General features: G+C 38.2%; 2 protein-coding genes and 1 long non-coding RNA gene across 3 annotated transcripts in view; 2 read left to right on the top strand and 1 right to left on the bottom strand.

Annotated features, from left to right (window-relative positions):
- Window positions 1–6,172, bottom strand: LOC139745050 (sulfotransferase 1B1-like). The gene is made up of 6 exons (XM_071655466.1): window positions 6,013–6,172; window positions 5,019–5,278; window positions 4,173–4,290; window positions 3,629–3,726; window positions 610–793; window positions 1–110 (listed from the first exon to the last, which is right to left on the bottom strand). The coding sequence occupies exons 1-6, from the start codon at window positions 6,170–6,172 to the stop codon at window positions 1–3; spliced, it is 930 nt and encodes a 309-aa protein (XP_071511567.1).
- Window positions 6,173–13,644: 7,472 nt separating this feature from the next.
- Window positions 13,645–26,111, top strand: part of LOC139745049 (uncharacterized) — a 35,047-nt gene continuing 22,580 nt past the window's right edge. The window contains exons 1-2 of the mRNA XM_071655465.1: window positions 13,645–13,743; window positions 25,679–25,790. Coding sequence (XP_071511566.1) covers window positions 25,704–25,790 — 87 coding nt within the window. The 5' untranslated portion in view covers window positions 13,645–13,743; window positions 25,679–25,703. The remainder of the gene's footprint in view (window positions 13,744–25,678; window positions 25,791–26,111) is intronic.
- On the top strand, window positions 21,501–24,756 carry LOC139745044 (uncharacterized). Its single transcript, XR_011711866.1, has 3 exons — window positions 21,501–21,579; window positions 23,659–23,837; window positions 24,392–24,756. It is a non-coding gene; the product is annotated as an uncharacterized lncRNA (long non-coding RNA).

The raw sequence follows: 26,111 nt of genomic DNA, 5'->3' as shown, positions 1-26,111 counted from the left end.
TCATTCGAAGGATATGTTGAAGTTCGTCCCCGCCATTTCTTTCTGATACCATTTATCGAAGATCTCATTTTGTGCCACAGTGAAGCGAGTTTTCCACTGCCCGATCTTACCTGTGACAAAATGCAACAGCAACACAATGGAAAGAAATTACTCGAGTTATTATCTAACGATAAGAACCAATCAGAATGTTATCACAATAAAGAAAATTACCTTCATGTTTATTTTAAGTGAGAGAACAATTCTAAAGACGCTGAAAGCCGTAAAATAATTGGATAATGATAGAAAATTTGTACAATAATGCTTAGATATCTCCCCTTCTACATAATAATTATCTTTATAGAGTAATAGTAGAAGTCAAAATTACATAAGTAAAAAGAGCAAATATCACACATGCGTGGTTTTAATTTCGTAATCATGCGAGTTCGATACAACTTCACAAAATATTCACATTCAAGATAAAAATGAATTGAACTTCATTCACACTTTCGGTATATAGGACTACGATCTATGAGGCAAATAGCAAGAGCATGCTTTAAAAAAAACGAAAAAAAATACAACAAAACTTCAATCTGAGATTTTGAAACATTGGATTGGATACATGATACTTACCTTTGTTGAGAAACGAATTCACACCTGGGCCACGAGTGAGATTTTCTCGCCCAGACTCCTTGAGTTTGTTATACGTCTTCTTCATTTGAGACAGCGTGCTGTTCATCACAACTCGTTCGAGAACTTCGTCCGATAGAGGGTGCCCAATGTGTTCGGCGATTTTCCTCATACCTGTCATTGGATCCTATTCAACATCAAAAGAAAAAAAAGAAAAAAATAAGTAGTTGTATTGCTATTTAATTATGTACACCAAAATCAGATGAAACAACAAAGTGCTTCAGGATGTCATGGGGTGTCCCATATCGCACAAGCTTGGCTTTTTAGTGGGACCCTCCATTTCCATTCCCATTAGTGTAATATGCATATGTATATACCTTATAAATGCAATTATGTTATTATTCATGATCACATGCATTTTGTTAATGTACGTTTTTGAAATTGCTACAAATTTGTTCTGTTAATGCATTGTATATAATTTTCCCTGTTTATTTAATGGAAATGAAAATAAAGTCGAATTAAATCGAATTGAATTGAGTTCCGGGCCAGTTCAAAGTTACCCTGAATAGAAATAGAACAACTTTGCAAGAAAAACAGTGCAAATCGTAATCAAAATCTCTTTTTTAATCAAATTTTTCTTGAATTGTCCAAACGCTATCATAAGTATAGACGCCGCCGTCTCAAATCCTCACATCTGATTGACCTTTGTATTGAAGTCATTCTGCCAGGATAACACAATGTCTTACAATTTTGTAGCTGAATAGCTGAATTTTCCTTAGTTTTTGTTCACGACCACTACAAAATTGTGAGGTGATCATGGTATCGGCTCACTCATTTCCTTATTCATAGTGACCGTCAAAGAACTTTTAGTGAAAACTCGAATAACTTCACAGTTTCATAACTTCGCTTATTGTCATCCGATTTCTATCAAATTGCGCTCGATCTTTCTTTCATACATAACTTTCAACTGATCCGGAATTTCCCTTTAACACAGGCCGACAAGGGTGGCATGGTGTCTTTGTTAGGTCCCTATAGATACACCCGAAATCCCATCGCCTGACCCGACGCATGTAAGATTTGGGTACCAGGAATCGCTGGGGTAACCATAGTAACAGTTGTGGCTAATGGATCCTCAAGAGGACATCTTGTTATACCCTATGAGAATATGAGTGAATTGGACCAAATAAGTGTATCATCATTACGCTCGTAAACCGTGAGAGACCACCGCGAGCAATCTCTATTGACAGGGTTAGGTTTTTCCATCATACCTACTTCCCTTTGTTGATGGCGAATATGATGGCAGTTCGGATTTATGAGTGATGTTCGTTATTCCGAAAGTTTGTTTCTCCAAAATGAAATAAGGTTTGCTTATCTGCAAATGAAAAAAAGTTTCGCTATTCCGAAGGTAATTGAGTATATGAATATAAGAACGACCCAAGTCCATGGAAGATCATTTCGAGTAAACTAAAAAAAACTTCATATCTTTTTTATTTGTCCAATAATATTCTATTTAACTGTGATGGGAAGGCAACATTGTATATACAAATTAGAACATACATTATTATGACAATTAACATTTACATTAATTGTGGAGAGGCCATTTTGTGTGGTGGACTTGGGTCGTTCTTTGATTCATATGGACTTGGGTCGTTCTTTGATTCATATACATGATATTCTGCTATAGAGATGGGAGAAGGATGAGAGAGGGCGCTATTATATGAATGTAAGAATGACCCAAGTCCTTCATTCTTACATTAATATAAGATTTAACTCATTCATTTCAGGCACTTCCGGGGGTAATTAGTATTTATCATTTACACACAAGATGAGTCCATGCATAAGCTACAATTTCCCATGTCAAACTAAATTTGGCCAAAAATTGGACTTGGGTCGTTCTTATATTCATATACTCAATTGTTATTCCACAACACAAAGATTCTATTCCTAGAAGTTCGTTGATCCGAAAATGTAATAAGGTCCGTTATTCCGAAGGTTTCATAAAGGTTATATTATTCCGAAAGTTCGTAAATTTGAAAACGAAATAAGATTTGATACTCCGAAAGTCCATTAATCCCAAAATCCGCAAAATGAAATAAGGTTCGTTATTCCGAATAGTGAATAATATGTGGCGAAGACGGGAGGGGGGGGGGGGCATGGTTTCTTTGGAGTACTGGTAGGGTGAAAGGGGCTGATCTGTCAGTGTCTGTTATTATTATAACCAGGGGAGATCGCACTATCATTTCAAAGGTGATGATCGCTTCACGCATGCAGCATGCGTCATATATTTTTTTTTCTGCCTTTGAATGTCCTCTTATTTCTACGTCATGGCGTTTCCTGTTGTTGATGATGTGGGGAGGGGGAGGTGGGTAGGGTTCCATATTACAAAGAAGAAGGAGAAAATACTTCTTTGTTTCATGAAAATAACAGTTGTACAGATTACCATCATATTCCAGCTTGTTAAAAAGTATAATGTGTATCGTGTGTGTTTTTGTATGTGTCTGTAAATGTCTGTGCTTGTATGTATGTGGGTGTGGATGTGTGTGTTTTCATTAAATTTTCATTGCGTGCTACCCTAGGTTTTTTTTTTTTTAAATCAAACTTTTGTCACTGATAGTTTTTTCGGAATTTCGAATCTTATTCATTTTCGGATTAACGAAGTTTCGGAATAACGAATTTCATTTTCATATTAACGAACTTAACTTTATTTTCGGATAAACAAACCTTTGGAATAACGACCCGGAATCGCGAACATTCGGAATAATAAATTGTAGGAATATAGAACCCTATTTCAATTACAGAATTAAGAACCTTTGGAATAATGATCTTTCAAAATAACAAACCTTCGAAATAAAGAACATTCCGAATACCGAATATTTCATTTTCGGAATCACGAACATTCGGAATAGGCACTAATGAACTTTTGGAATAATGAACCTTCGGAATAACGAACTGTAACCGGATTTCTATCACGCCTATTGTTTGATGGATGTGCCCCATACGCGACTTAAGTTTTTCTCCTTACCCTCAGGACCTCCTCGTACTGTACGATTAGAAGATTCTTCTCTCTCTGGTTATCCACGGCCTGTTTGACGTGTGCAGGCCATGATCCCCAGTGCATTTCTGTGACAGAAAAAAAAGAGAATTAAATTATAAGCAGTGAAAGTATGAGGAATCTTTTATAGATAGGATAGAGAAAAGGCGTACAAAAAATTCCTTAAGGAAGGGAAAATGATATTAAAAATATATTTATTGACATTAATAAATACATATGACCTAAAATGTTCCATGACATGGTTTCTTTTTTTTAAAGACATTATTCGTGCATAAACTTGTTATTGTACTTGAAAAAAAAATGCCCTTATCAGACGAATGAAAGACAAATCGACAACTTGTACCGCTTTGAATCATGTTCTCTTTTTCTTTTCTTTTTTAGATGATGGAAACAAATAAACTATTGAATCGAAATTGAAATACATCTCTGCTTGCGTAATATTATGATAACTACGTTAATTTTGTAACTAAAAAAAGATAAGAAGGAAGAAATAACACAAGGGGAAAAGACCTACTCCCTTGCAGGAACTGCTGGAAGCTATCCTCCCATTTGAACTTCACAATCTCAGAAGCCGACACAAAGTTAAACCATGACGTGGTGACATCCTTCGGATTACGGACACAGTAGATCGCCTGCAGGAAAGAGAGCAACAGAACAGGAATTTTAAAGAAGGGAAATAACAAATGAATACATCTGGACACAAAGCGTACACGCGATAGCATTCACGGGATTGGGTTTCGACATATAGGCCTTTCAACATAAAAGATTGAACGACAAAACCTCTGAAATACCAAGTAAACCGAATAGACTCACCGTATTTAACGAAATAGCTATCGATGTGTTATCTAGATAAGAGAGGTGAATATGTGGCAATTCCCAAAATATATTATCTATGGTGATATCAATTGGTATTGTATATTATCCAACCAAGGAGGTCCAACGGATAAGGTCACAACTTTCTTTGAACCCATATGTTTGATGCCACCACTTACAATGACTCACAGAATAGATGTTTGAAGCATACGCCAAACTAGATCTGCCTCATTTAGAAGACAAGTTATTAATGTCTTTTTGCACAATGACCAGTCATTCTCTAAGGAAGAGGGGGATGATGATATATGTAATTACATGTACTTTCACATCACATGAAAATAAAAGATGAAGGAGTATGATACATGTACTATGTACACAGGGAGTGACAATGCCCACATAAAAATTTTCGCAAAGAATAATAAAATAGTGATCGAAATTATCTGGTCTGGAAATGTCATTGCAGTAATCTAATGTATAGTTATAATGGACCGGTATGGTATAACTCCAACTCTTGAACCTTGAACCTCATTTTATTTATCGAACCAACCTTTGCTTTCTTCAGCATGTCGCGGGGCATACGATTCAGTTGGAGATGTGTGAGAATCACCCTCGGCGAGGGCGCTTTATCGATCACGTCCAAGAACGGCGACATGTCCAACTGGACCTTGCCCACGTCTTCGATCTTCGTCGGGAATTTCTGCTCCATGTTAATCATCTCGGCAGCAGAGGAAAGCAGAGTTCGATCAACTTTTTCTGGGTAGCCGTCGTTCAAGATGAGAGATACGATTTCTGTCATCCAGTGTGTTCCTTCGTAGAAAAAATGACATTTTAATACAGCCATCGTTTTATCAGATTCGGAATCACGTCATTATTATCGTCTAATAATTCTTCTATGACGTAGCAATCGTATCCGCACAAACACATTCACGTATGCGTATGAATAGACACTATCGGGGTCCTAGAGGTAAACATTATCCTTCCCAGTTTGTTCCCGGCACACACACACACACACACACACACACACACACACACAATAGTCATGCACACGCAAACACACTTTTTTGTTTTGTGATATTCTGTATTTGAATTTCATTCAATATCACGTTCATGTTAACAATGAAATTGATATGAACAACGACAATAACAACAACAACAACAACAAAAAGGCAGCTGTACTCTTCTCTCTTGTGCTGCTAAATCATTTTTTTTGGCCAACACACAGTACAATATGTATATATTTTTTTAAAATCATTAATATCATGTTTTAAATGACATGAAATTCTGAATAACTCTCAGAAAAAGCTTTCTTCATTAACCTGATCAAACCGATATACTGCCTTATCATCCGGATCAAGCCAATATACTGCCTTATTATCCACACACACACACACACACACAAATTGTGCCGCAAAATCACCTTTTTTAACATACACACATTCACACACCCACACGAACACACACATGCGAGAACATTTTTATACTAGTATCACATAAAGCGTATAAAGAAGCCTCTCCCCTCCCCCATTTCCCTCCATTTTTACCTGATTTCGGGAACGTGATAATCCAGACATCGTCGGGACGGACTTCGAATGATCGAAGTGCTTCGATGCTGGACTTGACAACGACTGTCGGGTACCATATCCCATCATGACAATATTGAAACATAGCTTCCGGTGGACTCTCCGAACTCTGGGCAGCCATATTAATCTCTGTCAGGACAAATCAGTGTTAATATTATGCAGTTATTGAGTCTGCCTACTAATAAAATTTCATGCTGTGGTTAAGTCGATGGCGCCAATCGGAGTGTGAATGAAACAAAATAATAATGACATTAGATTCTACTGATAATGTCAACATGTAGACCCTTTGCTTCGATAACATTCGTGCGAAAAAAAAAGGAAAAACGAAGAAAAAAAAGAGAGAAAGTGAACCCTTTTATTTTTTCAAGTTCAGATTTTTCATACAAGACTGCGATATACAATTGAATGAAATATAGGATATGTTATCCTCTTTCCTGTTCAACCCCCGAATTATCCCACACATCTTTCTCTTCCAAGGTGCAAAAAAACAACAACAACAAAAAACAAAAAAACAAACAATGAGCAATAATGCCCTAATCAGTATATGCCTATGCATCAGGTCCTTAGCAACAATGGAATCAGGAGATAGAATTTACACGATGGCGTTGTATTTGAATGAGAGAGAGAGAGAGAAAAAAAGTAAATTAAACTGTACGATTGGATTTTCAATCTGTCTTTCCAGAAAGTGGGAAATAGTTGGAGCTTCTACCGGGTCCAAATTTTAATGGATCTTAGTTCAGATTTTTCATACATGTACGGGTGTGATCACATGAAGGCGTTAAGTTCCTCTTTGTGTTGCCCTCACCAATTTTGTTTCCCAATGAAATTTCCTTTTTATTGATGTGCATTTCATTATTCTATAGCAGTGTGGTATGAAATTTCTGAACTTGAAAAAAATGTTCACTTTCTTTCTTTGCTGAGTGCATTTAAACACACTAAGATGTGAAGCGTTCGCCCATGCAAGTACGCTCCGTTCAGATGTTGGTTCTGATATGTATTTCCGTAAGCTGCAGCATTTCGTTGTAACGGATCACATTTCTTTTTTTTTTCCAACGGCGTTCTAAAATGACTTGTTACAACGAAAACTCCGCTATAACCGTGACTGTTGTAACAATTTTTTGTTACCATATAGAGTAATTTTTATACCATATATAGATAATTTTTGGAACCTGTAGTTTGACTTAGTTATAACTATACTATACCAAGATGACTATAGATTCGTTATAACCGTGTTCGTTGAAAGCGGAGAGCACTGAATTTCTTACCATATAAGGTCTATATATTCATCGAAATTAAAATCAACCACTGGTGAACCCTCCCAGTTTTCCTAGAGACAATTATTCTACCATGCACGGATCTCACGATTTGTTTGTTTTTTTTTCAAATCAATGGCTTCATATCAAAACAATGTCATATGAGTAAAGAACGAAATCAATAACGGTAACTTCGATCAGATTGATAACAGGCACATGGCACATAAGTTCAGTTGTATAGTCAACAGCGTAGGCCGACTGCATATTCAACACGTTCACATAAAATCATGCTTTGTATCAGCTTGTGCCACTGTTTTAATGCTATCTGCACATTATTACCATACAAAGTAAACAACCAAATCTTGGTTCATATAGGTCTTAACCCTTGCCTTTGAAGCAATCTCAATATAAATGGAGATACGTGCATATAGTATCGGGAATGGAGTCCCTCTGTTCTGAAGGCAGACTCATTACCGAATGAACTGAATCACTAACCATTTTTGAGAGCACGAGCCAGACATCAAGCAAAACAGGCCCACTATTACAGTTGAACGCCAAGTAAAACAGCCCCTTATGAGCTAGACACCATGGGTAAAAATATGCAGGCTCATGAGTTCTACACTACAGGGAAAAAAGGCTCAAGAGCTATAACACAACGTATTATACAGGCCTATACATTAAAGACATTTAGACCTACTTACCATTTGCAGATGAAAATTAAAAACCCAACATTAGTGCTTCAAAGTAGTTCTAAAATATGAGTTAGGGATAGAAACAACCAATGTAAAAATTTTAAATAGTATAATCAATGTTATAAGTATGGTTAGACATATATAGGCCTACAAAATGTGAGCAATCGTGTTTCCAGACTAAACCGTCTGCAGTTACGGTTCACTGAGAAAAATAGTGATATATCCTTTGTATTTAAGGTTTTATTGCAAAATTCTGTATGGTAGGATTTTTTATGATGCAACTGACTTACACATATATATCAAATGTGATTTCTTGTACATTTTTTAAAATCACTGCTACCAATGGTAAACAGGACCTTATAAGCACCGTGATGTAATTTTGAGCTTGTGGGCCTTTTTTATTTTTGCCGAGTGTCGAGCTCATGAACCTTACAGATCTTGGGTCTTTTTCAGTTGATCATTAGGTGTCTATGTGTAGCGCCTGTTTATAGTGTGACTCATGCTCGTGGGCAGTGTGACTCGTAAATGTTGAGCTCGCGACGTGCATCTGATACAACATATAAAACATGCTACAGTTTTCTTGATTGCTATACACTCATATACCACTGCATACAGTGAACGGAATACAGTGACATGATTAATTATATTATGATATCTACATGGGGTTTCCAGCCCAATTTCATCAGATTTGCATTCGATTTAGCGATGTGATCATTTAAGCACGTTCAGCTTAAAATTACACGCGAAAAATCCATTTACAACATTTGGGCAATGCTTTTTTTTCAGTTGCTTATATATGTTCTTTGCAGTAACTCATCTGTTTGAATGCAAACCAAAATGTACGCTGAAATGGGACCTTTGACTTTATATATAGTGAAATTAATTTTCTCATTTTCTCCGACAAACCGTTATCCGAAGCAACAACTTTCATACGCATACATGCATGCATTATATTCATTTATGCATGACTTAAATGGCTGCTGCTTGAGAATCAGATTACATAATACATGTATCTTGAATATGGACAGAACTGTAGTAGCTGAAGCATTATTTTGATAACCAGCAAGTTTACTGTCGATATAAGCCGAAAAAACAAACAAACAAATGCTCTTGCCATGCACACGGCTATGGGTTGAGCAACGTATAATCTGGATACGAGGAAGGTAAAAAATCGACCATGACTGAGAGGGTTAAAAAATGTATACCATATGAATCTGGACGTGTAAAAAAAAAAGAGAGAGATATGACCATTTCGTAAATGTTAGTTCCATATTGATTATTAATGATAACAAAGAAAGTGGAATTGAAAAAAAAAATAGAAAGAAGAGAACTACATAAAGTGTGATTGAAATTAACTGATTAAATCAAACTTTGAAATAAAGAAGGAATTATCAAATCAAATATTTCAACAGTTAAAAATTGAAAACTTGACGTTTTATGAGGCATGAAGTAATATATAAAAGAACTTGTTTATGGTGACTGAATTTGCATGTTTAAAGTTCCGAGTTGTTATATACAATCACTAGTGAAATAAGTATACAAATTAAAATTTGTACTCGGGATGAAATTGAACGTCTGTCCAGCTGGAGCGGAATTCGACACCAACTTTACGTCCTCAAATTGAATAAATTTTTCTCAAAACTGAACGAAATATAATCTGAAAGGAATGACATGAAACGAATGAATGATAAAAGAATAAAAATGAACCGAGAGAGCAGTCGAGCGTTGCTTCAATATGAACACCTTCAAATTGCTTTCAAATCGCTTGAATTTGAACTCCTTCTCCTCATTCGAATGCAAATCTGATGAAATTGGGCGGGGAAAAACGTCTAGTTACATGATATGATGTGACAATGACTATCTATTGTGACACATTATTTTTCAGGATGTGATTATGATTACAATAAAAGTGTATGTGATTCTAATGATAAGATATGGCAAGATGATAAGGTAAAAAGTTACGACATCCCTAAATACACGACATAACACTATATATTGAACATCATCACCATTGCATACCATCATCATTACAATATAGATACTATCCGCGAAACATAGATAAGGAAGAGAATGTGCACATTATTATCATTATTATTAACATAATAGGTTAAACAATAATGAGTGATATCTACTTTTAATAGTTATATACTCGGACAGCAAATTTACCTTGCCAAGTATAGGCTCTTTTGCGTGCATGCAGTCAAGTCAATACGACAATCGTGTAAGAACAGCTGAACAGAATGCTTGATTGGCCGTTGATTGGCAAGACCAAATGAGTGTTTGCATGCACCATGTGCACGTACGTATGCAGTAATTACACTGTTGCACACCGGCTGATAAGGTATCCGTGTTCAAATGCATCCCATAGGTATATTAAATGGTATATAATACGATGTGTATGCTACGTGTATAATATCAAAGGTCAGGATGAAAAAAAAACTAATGATAACAGTTTGCAGTTATTGTATGCATTGTTGGGTCAATAATAAATTGCAGCAAATATGGAGGAATGGTCGATGTGTGAGCGATCTCGTGAGCCACAAGACAGTAAGACCTGTCTGTTCTCCATTTTGTTAGACTTTGATAGAGTAATCATAACGTAAAAGTTACAGAATAAAAAAAGTTTCACCAAAATCTGTCAAACAATATAGAGGTACATTCGGTCTAATCACATTAGATCACATAGATCATTATGTGGCGTCAAAATGATTTCGTGGAAACGGTGATCAAAGTGTTACACAACTAAACAGTTTCTTTTATTACTGGTTTGTAGAGGACTATGACAAATAGACGTACCATTAACACCATGATGATCAGCTCGATGATATTTTTAAAGTTTATGTTTGGACATAGAGCAAGTTCACATCCTTACAATAAAGGCAAACCTATAGCTTTCAATTATATTGCATACTGCAATTTTATAATGATATTTTAGAGCGAAGGATATCATTCTTCTTCATTCATCTTAAATCATTGGTATAAATAGGATAAAGAAGGTCTATATACACTCGAAGATCAAATACTGTCTCAATGCGTTTTGAAGCAGTTAGTGTTGATTTCTCCTGAACAAGATATTCTATCGATATTTTTATCCAAATCAAATAGCTCTTCTTCATTATACGAGTTATCATCATTAGACACCTGTTTTAATGTTCTCTTTGATCCCCCCCAAAAAAAAGAAAAAGAAAAAGAAGAAGTCTATGAACTTGACACAATACATTTCCTATCAACACTTTATCTTCTCACTCAAGAGAATATATTTCCATTCATTTCATTCGTTTGTTCGTTGATTTAGTTTTCCATTTCCAGCAGAAACAGTAGGTCTAAATATTTTACAGAAGTTGAATTACATCACAATGCATAATAAAGGAATTTATAAATTTGCAAAATAGGGAAACTATCATTCCGGAAATGCTGGAAAATTCTTACTATTTAATGGGTAATTTCCAGCATTATACCATGCGACGTCCAGCTAGGCCAGTTAAGGCCTACTAACGTTTAATACAATGTTTCTGTACACACAGATGACTTGACAAGCAAGGTCTATTTTTGCCTTATCTCAGACCGGCATCTTTGTTCATAATTGCACAGGCTTACTAAATATTACCGAATTATGCGGCATTCACATCGGCTATCTTTTTAAGGGGATTATTGCTAAAATACATAGGCCCTATATAATATCATATCAGTCCTCACAGTCTCGCCTATATACACAAGATGTTGAATGTTCACAAACGCCATATCGTTCACACAGTTCAGCCCAAGAAGAGCCTTGATCAAAGACTAGGTTTCAGCTTGCACGAACATGTCGTGTTCATAGATTTCTATTCTATACTGGATAGGTTAATATGTCGAGCCAAAGCTGATGTTAGAAGACAAACGCCATATTGCTTGAACACTTGAATCGGAAGGGCAGCGGCACATACCGCGGTGTATATGTTTGATTTTGATGGGATTATTACGACCGTCTGTCTGTCTTTCAAGCACTTTCTTATCCATCTCGCGATTTCATCAATTATTCCAAAAATTTACCTTCATTTGATATCTACAAGCGTCTGTTTTTTTTTTTTGCTTATCATGTCGATTGACTATTCATAGCGGTTATGTATTATTTGTCTCCCCATCTGCCAACTCATCTCCCTTTTTATTATCCTTCCATGCATGGTATCACTCGATGTAGTTTTCTCCTGTCAATCAGTCATTTGAATAATTTATCAATTAATCAACATAATGAGAGGTTATGACGTCATGTGTGGACAACAGTAAAGGGAATACCGCAAATAATCACTGTTTCAATCATGCACACTACATCTTGATGCTGAATCAAGAGGCTATAGGTTTAGAGGGTAGTAATCATTTCCCCTGCTTTATATGAAAGTGGTTAATAAATTGCTCTTTCATTATGCTAGAAAAGTGAAAACACGTTTTATTTTCTTTCTTTACAATTGTTGTCCCCACATGATGTCATAAACTCAAGTAGTCTCCTCATCCGGCGATTCCAACACCAAAAATTAATTGAGAGAAATTCATAACTTTTGCATCGATTGTCCAATTTCCTCAACTTTCACTGATGTGTTCTACTAATTGCTGCTTTCACTTCACCCACATTTCTCTTTGGGTTTTGGTTTATCCTTTTAAGTGGCTTTCTATAAGTGGCTCTAAACCAGATCGAAACTACGGTAATTTGTGGGCTGTCATAGGGGCATAGACCGTTACATGCATGATATAGTAACTGAACCAAGCATAAACTAAACTATAAAACTAATCGAAACTAAACTATAAGGTAAGATAAACTAGATCTGTATAGTAGGTCTAATAAACTACAAAACTGAATTCTTTGATTTTGCTTCATATATCTGTTTTTAGTTTCATTAAGTCATTATTCGTTCTTTTATGTGTTTTTTGAGGGTCCCATACCCTACAAGCTTTGTTTTTTAGTGAGACCCTCCATTTCCATTCCAATCCATGTATGGTATGTGGATACCTTAAAAAATTATTTATCTTGTTACTTGTGATCACATGTATTTTGTTAATTTACATTTTTGAAATTATTACAAATATGTTATGTTAATGAATTGTACATAAAAATAAATTTGAACTACACAAGTAATAAAAATTCACCTCAAGTAAACTAAACTGAAGTTGCTGGACTCATTCACACTCGACTGCAGACTAAACTAAACAAAACTAAAGTAAAGTGAGATAAAGTAAAATAAAAAGTAAATAAATTAAAGTGAAGTGAAGTGAAGTGAAGTAAATAAAACTAAACGAAATCAAACTAACCCCCCCCCCCCCCAAAAAAAAAAAAAAAAAAAAAAAAAAAAATCAAACTTTAAACCGTAACATCGTGTCACATAAATCCATCCTTTTTCCCCGGCCCCGCATGTCAGCAAACACCCACGCGGTCCTTCCATGCTAATCAGCAAGTCTATGGGTCAGTGGCAAGTGCAGTGACAGCCATGTGGTTCAACTGTGCCTATCGTGAGTGTGTGTGTGTGTGTGGAGTCCGAGAAAGAGCGCTGCATCATATCAGTGCTCAGCTCACTGCACTAGCTCACTGTACTCAGGAGCGCCGCCGCGGGTTCAAGCTGCGGTACGGTACGTCCCCGGATTGCGGAGCGGCTATTCTAGCAAGTTGACTCTTCCTCCGCGCTTTCTGCTCGGGCTTGGAGCGAGGAACGAAAGTTGAGCTTAGAATCAGAATATAAAGTTGACAGCAGGAAAAAAGCATCAGCCACCTCGAACAGGTAGGGGTATATACTGTACGTATCCTTCAGTACTTATGTCACTAGCTGCAAGGATTTAGGGGAAAGTTCAAGTAAATTACGATCAACAGTCGTTAAATAGGCCTGTAACACGTTAGTGTTAGTCTACTGCAACGGAGTACATGCCTGGTCGAGTTGAAGGAATGAATGGGATTGTGGCCTGTGCTCCTACTCCAGCACGTATACATACAGCACAATGTAGCCTCGGTACTGTACGGTACCACCACTACCAGTGGTAGGGTTGCCGGACACTTTTCAAAACACAATCTTTTTACAGAAATGATACCTTACCTGTGTACACAACAGCGTTCCAACTGCCGAAATTCGTCTTTTTCACGGTAAAATTTCCCCAAAAGCGTAAATTTCCGAGTTAAACTGACACCAGTTTGGTTCAAAATGATTGGAATATTAATTAGATTTCGCGCGTGCTACGTGCTCGAGATCGGTGTTCAGATTTGGCCAATTCACGTGACTTTTGGGCGGAGCTATGTCAGGTAATGATCTTGATCGAAGTCGTTTGTTTACTTTTCTGCAATACTAATTAAGATTAGTTGACATAGTTCGGTACCTACAGTTCACTCCTCATTGTAACCAAGTATTCCAGATCGGCAATTTTCTTCTTTTATACCGACCTTTCTCGTAAACTTATAGCCCATACCGGTGGATGTGAAAATTAATCTTCATTTCGTAGTAGTAACCCAACTGCGAGTCAAACGTGAAGCATGTTCCGGCTGCAGATGTGTGTTGTACACTGTTGAGCGATAGGACTTGGTGATTCGTAAGTGGTGGCTTTGCCCCTAAATTTCAACTTAAAAATGAAAAGCAATTTCAATTTGAATAAGTGCAGATGTTGTTTAGTCGTTGCCGTATTATGACTTGCAAAATTTGGTTCATAAAAAGATCTCTTTCTGTCTAGATCAAGATTTTTCTTGATTTGGTTAATCGTGAACCCTTCCAGAGTGTGACAACTGATGCTCGGAATGAAGGATTGGGGACTTGTGCGCAAGTGTAAGCGCATTGGTTTATGTGCATCAGCAGTATTAACTACGGACGGGTTTACGATGACCGAATCAAGAAAAAATCATCAATATGGTCAGAAAGAACCATATGAAGAACCAAATGTAACACGTCATGAGTTGTTTACAGTTGAACTATATCTGTACGAGCTCAAACTGAAAATTAAATCAAATTTTCAAGTTGAATTTCACGGGCAAAGCTACCACGTACGAAGCACCATATTACTCCGCTGTCAGGCTGGCCGAAGTCAGTTGTGTGCGGGTGAATCGGGTCCGTTGCTCACTGTACCTCCGTTCATCGCATCGGCGTGCTTGTGTTGCGTGCGTGCGTCATTCTTCCGGACTGACTGGCCAGCTAGCTGTGTGTGTAACGAAAGTTTCATTTTTAGTCAACAAGCAAGACGTTCCGTCGTCCAATTTTTCCTCTCTCCTCACCTTCTACTTCCTCCTGACCTATTCCTCTGCTTCCCTTAGTACAAACATGGTTTTGACAGTATCGAGTCTATATTTAGAGTTGTGGTTGCCCCAAGCTAGTACGAGTTGCTCAGTGCTGTTACACAAGCCCCGTACCCCTTTATATTATTCACAAGAAACGACAGATGAAACTGGTGATATGATGGCAACATTAACATTGATTACAGCTAGATGAACTTCGATTTTTTTTAAATCTTGTCACGTGACAAATTAGCACTATACTCCATTTATCTTTCTTCACAAGATAGAAATATGAAACGATAATGGCGATATGAACAGCCTCAATATTTACCCTCGTTGTAGGGAGGTATAATGAAGAACGATTATATTGAAATCTGCACTTATATAGTCATGTAAAAAGGCCTTCTATTACTAGTTGAGTATCAGTCTGAAAAATCATAATTTCTGAGTAGGACTTGTGTGACAATTCAACGTTTCATAGTAACCTCCATGGATAACAACCAAAATACACAGCTATGTTTTGATTAAATTGTCCGTGTGTCAGCATTTGGTTATCATTAAAATCAGCATCGCCGATGACTAGGCCTATATACTTGTACATCTAGTTTCACTCTTCACAAAGAACATCTATTAGGAAGACAAGAATATGTTTGTATATGCATGTAATACCGTTTGAATGCACCCTAATTGAAATGTGTTATAACTCTGCCTATAGATGCAAACTAATACACGTCCTTCCGGCTCGCTTGTGACCTGTCATCTCGCCTTGAAGGGTGTGACTTTCAGCCAGGGCCTGACGGCAGCAGGAGTGATGAGGCTACGGAGGGCAGTCCATCCTCCCGCCAGGCGATGAATTCTGGTGCGTCTGTGCTTCCAATGGCAGATCGTCGTGGAAACGCTAATGTGCTGAGATATCTACAGTTTATCCAAAAAATAAATAAATAAATAAATAAATAAATATATATATATATATATATATATATATATAATGGAAACTGATTTCGCAAAGGATCGGGGAATACTAGTTATACTAATGCGAGTGTACAGCTATTTCCTCCATTTTTGGAACGAAACTTCATTTGTTTTTCACACAATATGCTTATCAAAGCAAAAGAATGTCAATATGGAAAAAAATTCCTTTTATCGCGTATAATGAGTTAATCTCGAATACTATTGTTGTGTATTGGAATCAGGTTCCTATACTACGCTGCAGAATGACTTCTGATACACACATTCGCTATTTAAGTATTTAATCAAATCTCTTCTAGTTCTAATAATATATATCATGTATAACTTCGAGCGTCAAATCCCATATACACTTGAAAAGTACGACTCACTCGATACAGCCCCTATTCAAACACACAAAAAATGATCAACATACAATGAAGATGACAATGGGGCGGGGTCTTGAAGTTGAACAGGGATTAGTTTTGGCATGGAGAAGGTATACATCCATTAAGGGGGATTAGACTCAACATCAATTCCAAACAATGAATGGGGGAAGGACAAAATGTTTGGTGTTCATTCATTGTATTGATCTAATGGTCGTAAATCGTGGCCTTGCTACTTGCAGATGAAACAAAAACCCCGCGGTATTAGTGTTTCAAAATACTTCTTAGATGTGAACTATGCATGGATAGAATAACTATTGTAAAATTTAAACTCCGGTATAATCGATGTTATGTAAGTTTGGTCAAACATACAAAATGTGAACAACAGAAAAAGTTTCCAGACTATAAAACCGCCAACAGTTAGTTTAATGAGGAAAAATACTGATATCTCTTTATATTTTAGGTTTTTGCAAAAAAATGTTAGGATGATTAGTGTACAACAGACAACACATATGAATCATTATGGGATATCTTAAACGTTTTTAAAATCAAAGTTGGAAGGGTGGAGCTGATCATTCTGACACCGTTAATACAACAGGTGCCGTGCGCGGAGCAGCGTTTCCGATACATTTAGCATGGGATAGCTCAGGCAGGGGACAAAAGCATCCCGGTTTTGGCTAGTTTGCAGGCACAAACCCTTGTTAGTCGTAAAGGAGTCTGCGCCAAGACTACTATATGCACCACTTCGGCACTGTCCCATAGGCCCTGTGTTTGGGAGAGGCTGCAGTGCAATGGTGCGTGTATTAGTCTTGGCACATGCAGACTCCTAATACGACCAACAAGGGTTTGTGCTTGCAAACTAGGTTTTGGCTGCATTGAATATGCACTGAAGTCAAGTTCCGTCTTTAACAATGGTTGTTTTGGTTGAAGATTTCTTTGCTTATTTTGTATAATTATCATGACCAGCACATTGAAGCCTAATAACAGGAGCAAGCCATGGTTCCAATAATCTCGAGTGAGCATTGCATGGGACATTGGTGATACAATGTACCAACAAACAATAATACGTGAACTCACGCAGATTTCCCCTCAGAAAGGATACTAGTAACCTCTACTTCATTGTGTACTATGATTCATATGCATCACTTCTATTTGTCAGTGTTTAATATTCCAGCCCTTAATCCATGATTATAAATGGCTATTACATACCAAACATCTTACGTTTGGAATTAGATGGATTGCCCGTACGCGTATTAAAGTGTTGATCTCTGTTGACCGGAAGATCGTTTTTGTACCTGGTCGTCGGGATAATGTTCCGTCCGTCCGCGGAGAATGCTGCGTCTCGCTTCATTCATACAATCCCCTCTACTCTAGTAAAGGAGGCGGAGGAGAGCCGTGAATGGAAAAAAAATACTAAAAACTCCGCAAGGACGGATTTTTTTTTTTGTCTTGAATCTATGTACGCGGAAAAAATCCGTCTGTCTGGGGGGATTTTGTAAATTGTTTTCCTTGTCTGTTTTTACTTTTACGGTTCTCCTTCAGATAGGAAGGAAGGGATTTCGTGATGCCTCCCCGCCCGGGCCGGAATATAATTCCCGGCAACAACGAACAAGATAGGAACCGATCTTCGGTCAAGCTATTCTATGATCAGAAAACTGCCTGATATAACTTACTATACTGACATAATACACATCACATGACTGTATGAACATCAAAGGAATAGAAAACTGAAATGTCTTCTTACCAATTGCATATGCCGCCCAGAACATCTGAATCCCTTCTGATGAAAGCTGCTTGGATCGCTTCAGGTCAGTTCTCTAATATTCGTGGCAAGCGCATGGGAGATACAAAATGGCGTATGTTTGGGAGAGTCCTTGCCTTTATCACTAGCGGGAGAGAGGCCTGATGGGTAATATAAACCAGGGAGGTTTATAAACAATGCCGCTGGAGAGGAAGAGGGAGAGAGAAAGGGGGGGGGGGGGGGAGGGGGAAGAGAGAGAGAGAGAGGAAGAGAAGATAACAGACTGATGTGTGAAGAGAGATTGATGACGAGCGAGTGTGTGCAGGAGTGTGCTCCCCCCCCCCCCCTCTCTCTCTCCCCCCTCTCCCTCTCTCTCCTTGTGTGTGTGTGTGTGTGTGTGTGTGTGTGAGGGTGTGTGTGTGTGTGTGTGTGTGTGTGTGTGTGTGTGTGTTTGTTTGTCATGCATGTTAGTGTATGACCGCATCATTGTTCCCGCCTTTTTTCTTATCTCCCAACAGAAGCTAATACATCGCACGGCCTACGAAGCTCCTTGAAGCTGACTTGCAGAGGAATACACGCCACTGGTACCGAAGAGCCAAGAGCAACAAGCTAAAGTCACAGACTCTGATTGGCAGAAGGAAGATGTTAGTAATGTGAAGAAAAGAGCCTGCAACAGTCACCTCTCTGCCCACATGAACCTGCAAGCATACGACAATAAATACAGGAACCATGCAGGAACTAACTCCTCGCCTGATCCTACGGGATGAAAAGAGGGCTTGGGCAGGGCCTTGGGGGCAGTTCCCAAGTGCGCTCAACCAAGATTGATGTTGTTTGTTGGTGTATAACCCCCCCTAAAAAAAAACAAAAACAAAAACAAAACAAAACTACAACAACAACAACAACAAACACAAAACAAAACAAAACAAAACAAAAACAAAAACAACAACAAACAAACAAACAAACAACAACAATAAAAACCGGAATTAGTCACAATTTATGCTTCATGAAAAACAAAATTGATGCACGGTTCTATACCTGCGTATCAGCCAATTCTTGGCCACAGCAACAATTCAGCGTCATACCTCCGCATTTTTGAACTGCTTTATCGCAAACATATTCGCCGAAATAACATTAAATTATTCTGAAAAAAACCCCGAACAATAATATGCTTCGAAACGGGAATTCAGCGAAAAAACAAACAAACTACAAGACTTATTAGTGACCGTTTTACCATTCTCATTTTCTCGCAAAGACCGAATTCGAAGTGTTTGAATATGAGTCAACGATGATTATTTCGGCTGCTTCGCTTTATACGCGATTAAAATTTGCTAAGCGCGTAAAGAGGAGTATTGGTCATGTACGACAAAACATCCAACAAAAGAACCTGATGAATCAACCGTTTAACTTATCTAGAGTTCGCGAAACGAATTCATCACTCCGAAGTGGTTCAACAAAAGCCGGAAAAAAAGTCGAAGAACAGCAGGTGAACATAAGGACAATAAATAAAATTCTGGAATGAAACAAACAGATAAAAAGCACACGATATCAAGTTTGAAAACGAAGATATATACGAATCTAGCAATAAAGACCAATTCTAAAATACTATTTTGCAAGTTCAAAACAATATAATCATCAGGGATGTGTATACGCTAACAAGGATTGACCACTACAATGAGACTACGCTGCTTCTATGCTTGCTAACTCACTGTTTCTCATTTCAATATAAAATGTATCCATCTACTACCAAATTATACCGACATGACAAAAGCACACACAATCATACAGAATAATCAACCTTGACCGACATACTGTAAAGTTACCGCAAAAGTTATTTGTGTTTATATACGCCGGAAATGTCACTTTCACACAAGACAAATTGCATAGTTCATCTTCAAGATGTTATAAAGGGTAATTGAAATACACCGTAGTTGTAATATATCAAGACGTTAGAATAATGTATTGAATGTTAATTCTGATGACGAAGAAATCCCAGCAAGAAGCAGGAAATTTCGAACTTCATGTGAAACTCCTCAAATATAATAAAAGCATCGTGTAACTGAAAGCGGATACAACATCATCATTTTACTTATTTCACACCCAACAAGTTAATGCAAAATAGAAGAAACACGTATAGCTTACCAATGTTGGAGGCTTTGAAAAGTTTGATACTGCATATAACGACTTTTGATATGTACGAGGTTAGAGATTTGGTGATCCTATCACGCTGGCGTTCGAGAAGTACTAGTATACTGACTATATGGCATTCCGGCTAACTTTTCAAGCCCAGGTTATCGCAAAAGACAACATAGTTCCCACGCCAAGGCTACCAGCAGTCGGGTTCAAACAACAGGGGATTACAAAATTTGAAAGAGGCCTTTGTTGTGTGCTTGGGAGGTCAAGTTTATGACCAATTAAGATTGAGCTTAAGCGTCTTAACTTCTTATCGCAATAGAGGCTGGAAAGCCATAGAAAATACGAACACTATGGGCTCAAGGGGTAGCGCAGCTGTAAGCTGCGTATCAATATTGAGTTGAAGTGCTTCAGGTGTATATAAAAGATACATGTAGGCCTACACCCGCCAATGTACAAAATAATTGTCAACATAGATGCATGAGTTATATCACAATACACAATGCACAATCAAATATTTCCGAACATCATACACGAGACACAACACTGAAATAACGCGAGAAATGACATAAAGTATGTCTTCACCTTTTATACCGTTGTAGTATGAGTAATCTTTTATTTTCGTTCCAAAAATAATAGTGACAGAAACATAACAGAATCATATGACACAATGAATCATTTTGTATGAAAATTAAGATAACAAGTATGATAGCCCTATAACCTGAAATAAAACGAAATGATTATATAGATAACCATGAACACTAAAAGATATGTTGTTTGAAGGAAAGCATGGATTGTTATCTCTGCAGTACAATTTCTCCTTTTGCTTTCTTCTTCAATTCAATCTTCCTCTTACTATAGAGCTCACTCTTTCACTGCTGCACAACACACAATCTACCCCCCACCCCCACCCCCACCCCATCTCTCTCCCCCCCTCTCTCTCTCTCTCTCTCACCTCTCTCTCGGTTTTGTTTATATTACCCAGGAGGCCTTTCTCCTCCTCGTGATCAAAACAAGGCCATTCTCTGTTTAATGTCCCTCGCCACGCCACGCCACGTAGTATCGCATTGTGAAACAGAAGGCACGCTCTATTCATAGAGTACTGTGACACGCTAAATCTCTTCCTCTCTTCCGCAGAAAAAGGTCCATGTCGCCATGACAGTTGGTAAGAAGACCATTCAATTTTTTAGTCTGTTTATGTTGTATCTATATTCATATTTATGGCAGGTCTTCTAGCAGTAAGTTATGCTGATTAACACTTCTAACAGAAAGGTTTGCAGCTACGGATTAATTCTGCTCTGCCAGTAGAAGAGAGGCAGAGGTGTATCGTGAGTGCGGGATCGAGAGAGAACGAATGTGTTGCACGGCGTGGTTTCTTGATGTCAACGGGAAACTCAGCACAGCTATATTCCATTGGAAGTATCATTTATTCGTATCATATAATGTTCTTTGTACTTATAATATCATGAAGTTTCAATTAACTGTGAAATCCTGATGAAGTTCAAACTCGAATATGAATGAAGTTGGTACGGATTAATTCTGCTCTGCCAGTAGAAGAGAGGCAGAGGTGTATCGTGAGTGCGGGATCGAGAGAGAACGAATGTGTTGCACGGCGTGGTTTCTTGATGTCAACGGGAAACTCAGCACAGCTATATTCCATTGGAAGTATCATTTATTCGTATCATATAATGTTCTTTGTACTTATAATATCATGAAGTTTCAATTAACTGTGAAATCCTGATGAAGTTCAAACTCGAATATGAATGAAGTTGGTACGGATTAATTCTGCTCTGCCAGTAGAAGAGAGGCAGAGGTGTATCGTGAGTGCGGGATCGAGAGAGAACGAATGTGTTGCACGGCGTGGTTTCTTGATGTCAACGGGAAACTCAGCACAGCTATATTCCATTGGAAGTATCATTTATTCGTATCATATAATGTTCTTTGTACTTATAATATCATGAAGTTTCAATTAACTGTGAAATCCTGATGAAGTTCAAACTCGAATATGAATGAAGTTGGTACCGTATTATACTGGTAATCGTGGTATGCAAATTCGGCAATATGTCACAGGAATATATGCCTACGATTGGAACATCGTAATGAGAGTATAGCTTTACAACCTCAATTCTTTCTAGTTTATTATTGGCTTATGTGATGTTGAGTCTATGTTTATTGCATAAGTAAGCAAAGGTAGGCACATATCAGTTTAATTCAATAACATACATGTCATACTATATAGGCCACGTCCAAGCAGTCACGCACACAGCGCGATCGCTTTACAGCACTGAACATGCCCCCTGTTCATAGAGTACACGTACGCGTACGTACTTAGTATACTGTAAAACATGATATATTCGCGGCATGAATTTTTCGCGAATTGGATCGACAGCCTTTTTCGTGGTATGAAATTTTCGCGAAGTGCCACTGGCGTTCAATGCATATAGTGTAAACAAGGACTTTCGCGTGCATTTTAATTTCGCGAATCTTGGCGCTCGCGAAATTCGCGAAATTAAAGTGCACGCGAAAATTCCTCGTTTTACAGCATAAACCAAACCCGACGTGGTGCGTGGGGATAACACGCGATCAAATACGAGTACCTGCATACAACAGGTACTGCGTTCTTTATAAGCAAGGCAGATGAAAATAGTTTGTTAGATATTTGACAATTAGATCAATTTTGGTTAGAATTCTTAAAGGAGAGATCATTTAAATTGGAATACAGAGTTTACGGTGGGAGCCTTGCATGCTGTCCCGTAGCGTTATGGTAAACGTGTGTAACGTATAGCGTGCGTACGCGTACGCGTGCGCATATGGGGAAAATATATGGCATTATATAATGGATTCAAGAATGTAGCCAATTGGAAGCGCTGAAATGAGTCACGTGTGCGCTCATGATTTTTCTTATACATGCATGCGCAGATGTTACAAGTGCGTCGCGCGCTACTTAGTACGCGCTGTCAATCCTGTAAACAACTTCTAGTTAAACAACTTTTCGTTATTTGGTTATTTGGTTCATTGCATAAGATTACACATTTTTCCCCAGTAAATTTATGTACCTTCATTGTACTTTTTCGTATCGTTTTTCTTTTCTCTTTTTTTTTTCGATATGTAATCTCAAATGTATAATTCACATGGTTATCTCCAATACCCTGATTGGGTGACATGAGATAAATTAAATTGTCATTGTCATTGTCAATTGTCAACTGTCAAATTGTCATTGACCTTTCTCTTAATTCATTTCTAGTTCTGGCTGCCGTGCCATGCCAGCCGGCCTTTCCTTGTGCATAACATGTGTGGCGATGGCCTACGTATATGTGCGGGATTTCCGAGTGCGACGTGCGTAAATGTTTGGGACGAACATCTTCGGACATCTTGACTTTTGAGCGAGTGCTACATGTAGCTGACTGGTATTGACCCACAAAGGTACATGAAAAATTCTGTTAGTTTCCGACCCATTTCATAAATCAAATAATTAGTGGAGATGCAGCTCACTCTCGGGCATTTACAATGTAGTGCAACATGCACTCGGCTTCGCCTCGATCGTGCATGTTTCACAATTGTAAATACCCTTGAGTGCGCTACAACTTCATTGACGTACTCTCACCTGTGTATTATTTGTATAATTATCGTAATTGCCTTGGCCAAAGACTAAACACCGGAGTTCAGTCGGCGTTAGCTCCGCCTATTAACAGAACCTGCATGACATCATCTCATGAATAAAGGGTTTTTTCCTTTGCGCAAAAATGCGCTAGGGCCCTTGGGGCCCAAACCGAATGGAAAAAATCATAAAAAATATTTTGCAAATGTGGATACATGTTCCCAACGCGTCCTATCAACAGTAAAAGTGCTACATTTTTTTTTATGTATAGCTCCTTATCAAAGCAAACAATCTAATAAGTTTCTGAAAAGATAAATAAAGGGGACAAATGTCTGTCATTTCGACTACAAATTGGATTTTTTTGATGTACCGTCGACAGGGCCCCAGCCAAAGAAGTGAAAAGGTGTGGGGCGCCCGCTACTAGGATTACACGGGGCCCCTGGGGAGGGCGGGGCCAGGCATTGCGCAATCACTTTACTCAGCATGGTCATCGATTGAAGGTCAACCGTCAGCATGTACTCGGATATATTTTGGAATATTCTGCGTCTTCCACATCATGTTTAGGCAAGTCTTTCCGTAATAATGATTTACAATGTACAAAGTTTGTCATAACTGCATATCGGGGTAGGAAAGTGAGATGAACGTGTAGAATTTGTGGTAAGTTTATGAGGATTCATTTCATTTTTAATGGCGGCGGATGCAATTTGACCCCTCATTCATTTTGACGTACGCGGGGTTACGAGATGGTGCGGATTGATTAACACGTAATATATCTAAGCGGGTGTCCAATTTCTGAAGGCTATGTCCTTGACGTTCGGCGTCCCTACTACCAGTCCACTTTGGCACTGGCACTGTGCACTCCACTCACAAAAGGAAATTTACCAGATTAACTACTTCACGTAGTTACATGCCATCTAACATGTACAGATGAATAAATAATGATTTAGAATCTAGGGGTCTATAGTAACACTGTTTGGTAAGGCTGATATGTATAGCTTTATACAATAGACTAGACATAACTTGTGACTAGGGTAGGGATCTAACGTTAGTAAGACCAAGTGAGTTGTACACTAACACTGTTAGTTAAGTTAGTAAATTTAGTACCAGTAGGTAGACATACCCAACACCCTAGACATTCTTGTGCCCTGTAATTTCCTAGGAGTTGATACAGGCTGTATCAACTCCCAGAGCTACCAAGTCTCACGCATTCTGAGTGAGACTCAAGCATTTAGGGGTCGTCTCACGATCTCACGCATGGCACCCATTTTTCTCACGCATCGGGCAAAGTCTGCAATTTGGGCCCATAATAAGGAGCATAGCTCAAATTGAAGGTATATTTTCCTTTTGTCTTTCAAAATAAGTAAACAATAGTCACTTAAGTATGCACCTGATCGCACCATTAAGAGCTAAAAATTGAAAAAGCTCCCTACCGTGGGAGGCGCCACAGGGGGGAGGCGGGCCGGGACCCTTCCCACACCCTCGCTTGTGCGCACATTCGCTCGCCGAGATGCCAAGTCATGAAAATCTCACTCATAGAACTTTTTTGAACTTGGCATCCCTGAACTCCTAGGAAATCACAAACAACCCGAGCTGCTAGCAGCTAGCACGCAGGTGGCAGTCCGCCATCTCCTAAATTAAACCAAGTTTGTTTATCACCCACACTCAGTGCCTCCAGTAACAAAGGCCTCAAGATGATGGAAATGGATGCAACTCAGGCCTTGATCTACTCTGATGAGGAGAGTGAAGCGGAGGATGACACTGAGGGAAATCGCAAAGTGGTGAGTCTTGATTCTTTTGCAACGTCCATACAACAGTAGCCCAGCCAGGTTTGTTAAGTTGTAACTTGTGTTAGCTGCAAGCCTGCAAGTCCAATATCTGCCAGATCTTAGTCCAGCAAACAGCAGTGAAGGATTGATATAATGTTACATGCTTCTTGAATTTGCTCTTGAGAGTCATGTTGTTCTGTGCCATGGAACACTTAGTAAATTTGCCCTTTGTTGGCCTTTGCCTAACAATCATGCGCTCTGTCGTACGACTCTCGCGGACAATAATTTCTGAATGTGAATAATACTACTTTTATATTCTCCAGATAGTTTATG

This window comes from Diadema antillarum, unplaced genomic scaffold (genome assembly GCF_040938485.1).
Source record: "Diadema antillarum isolate AM-2024a unplaced genomic scaffold, OU_Dant_1.0 seq00001232_RagTag, whole genome shotgun sequence".
Taxonomy (NCBI): Eukaryota; Metazoa; Echinodermata; class Echinoidea; order Diadematoida; family Diadematidae; genus Diadema; species Diadema antillarum.
This window is presented reverse-complemented; position numbering and strand designations above follow the sequence as displayed.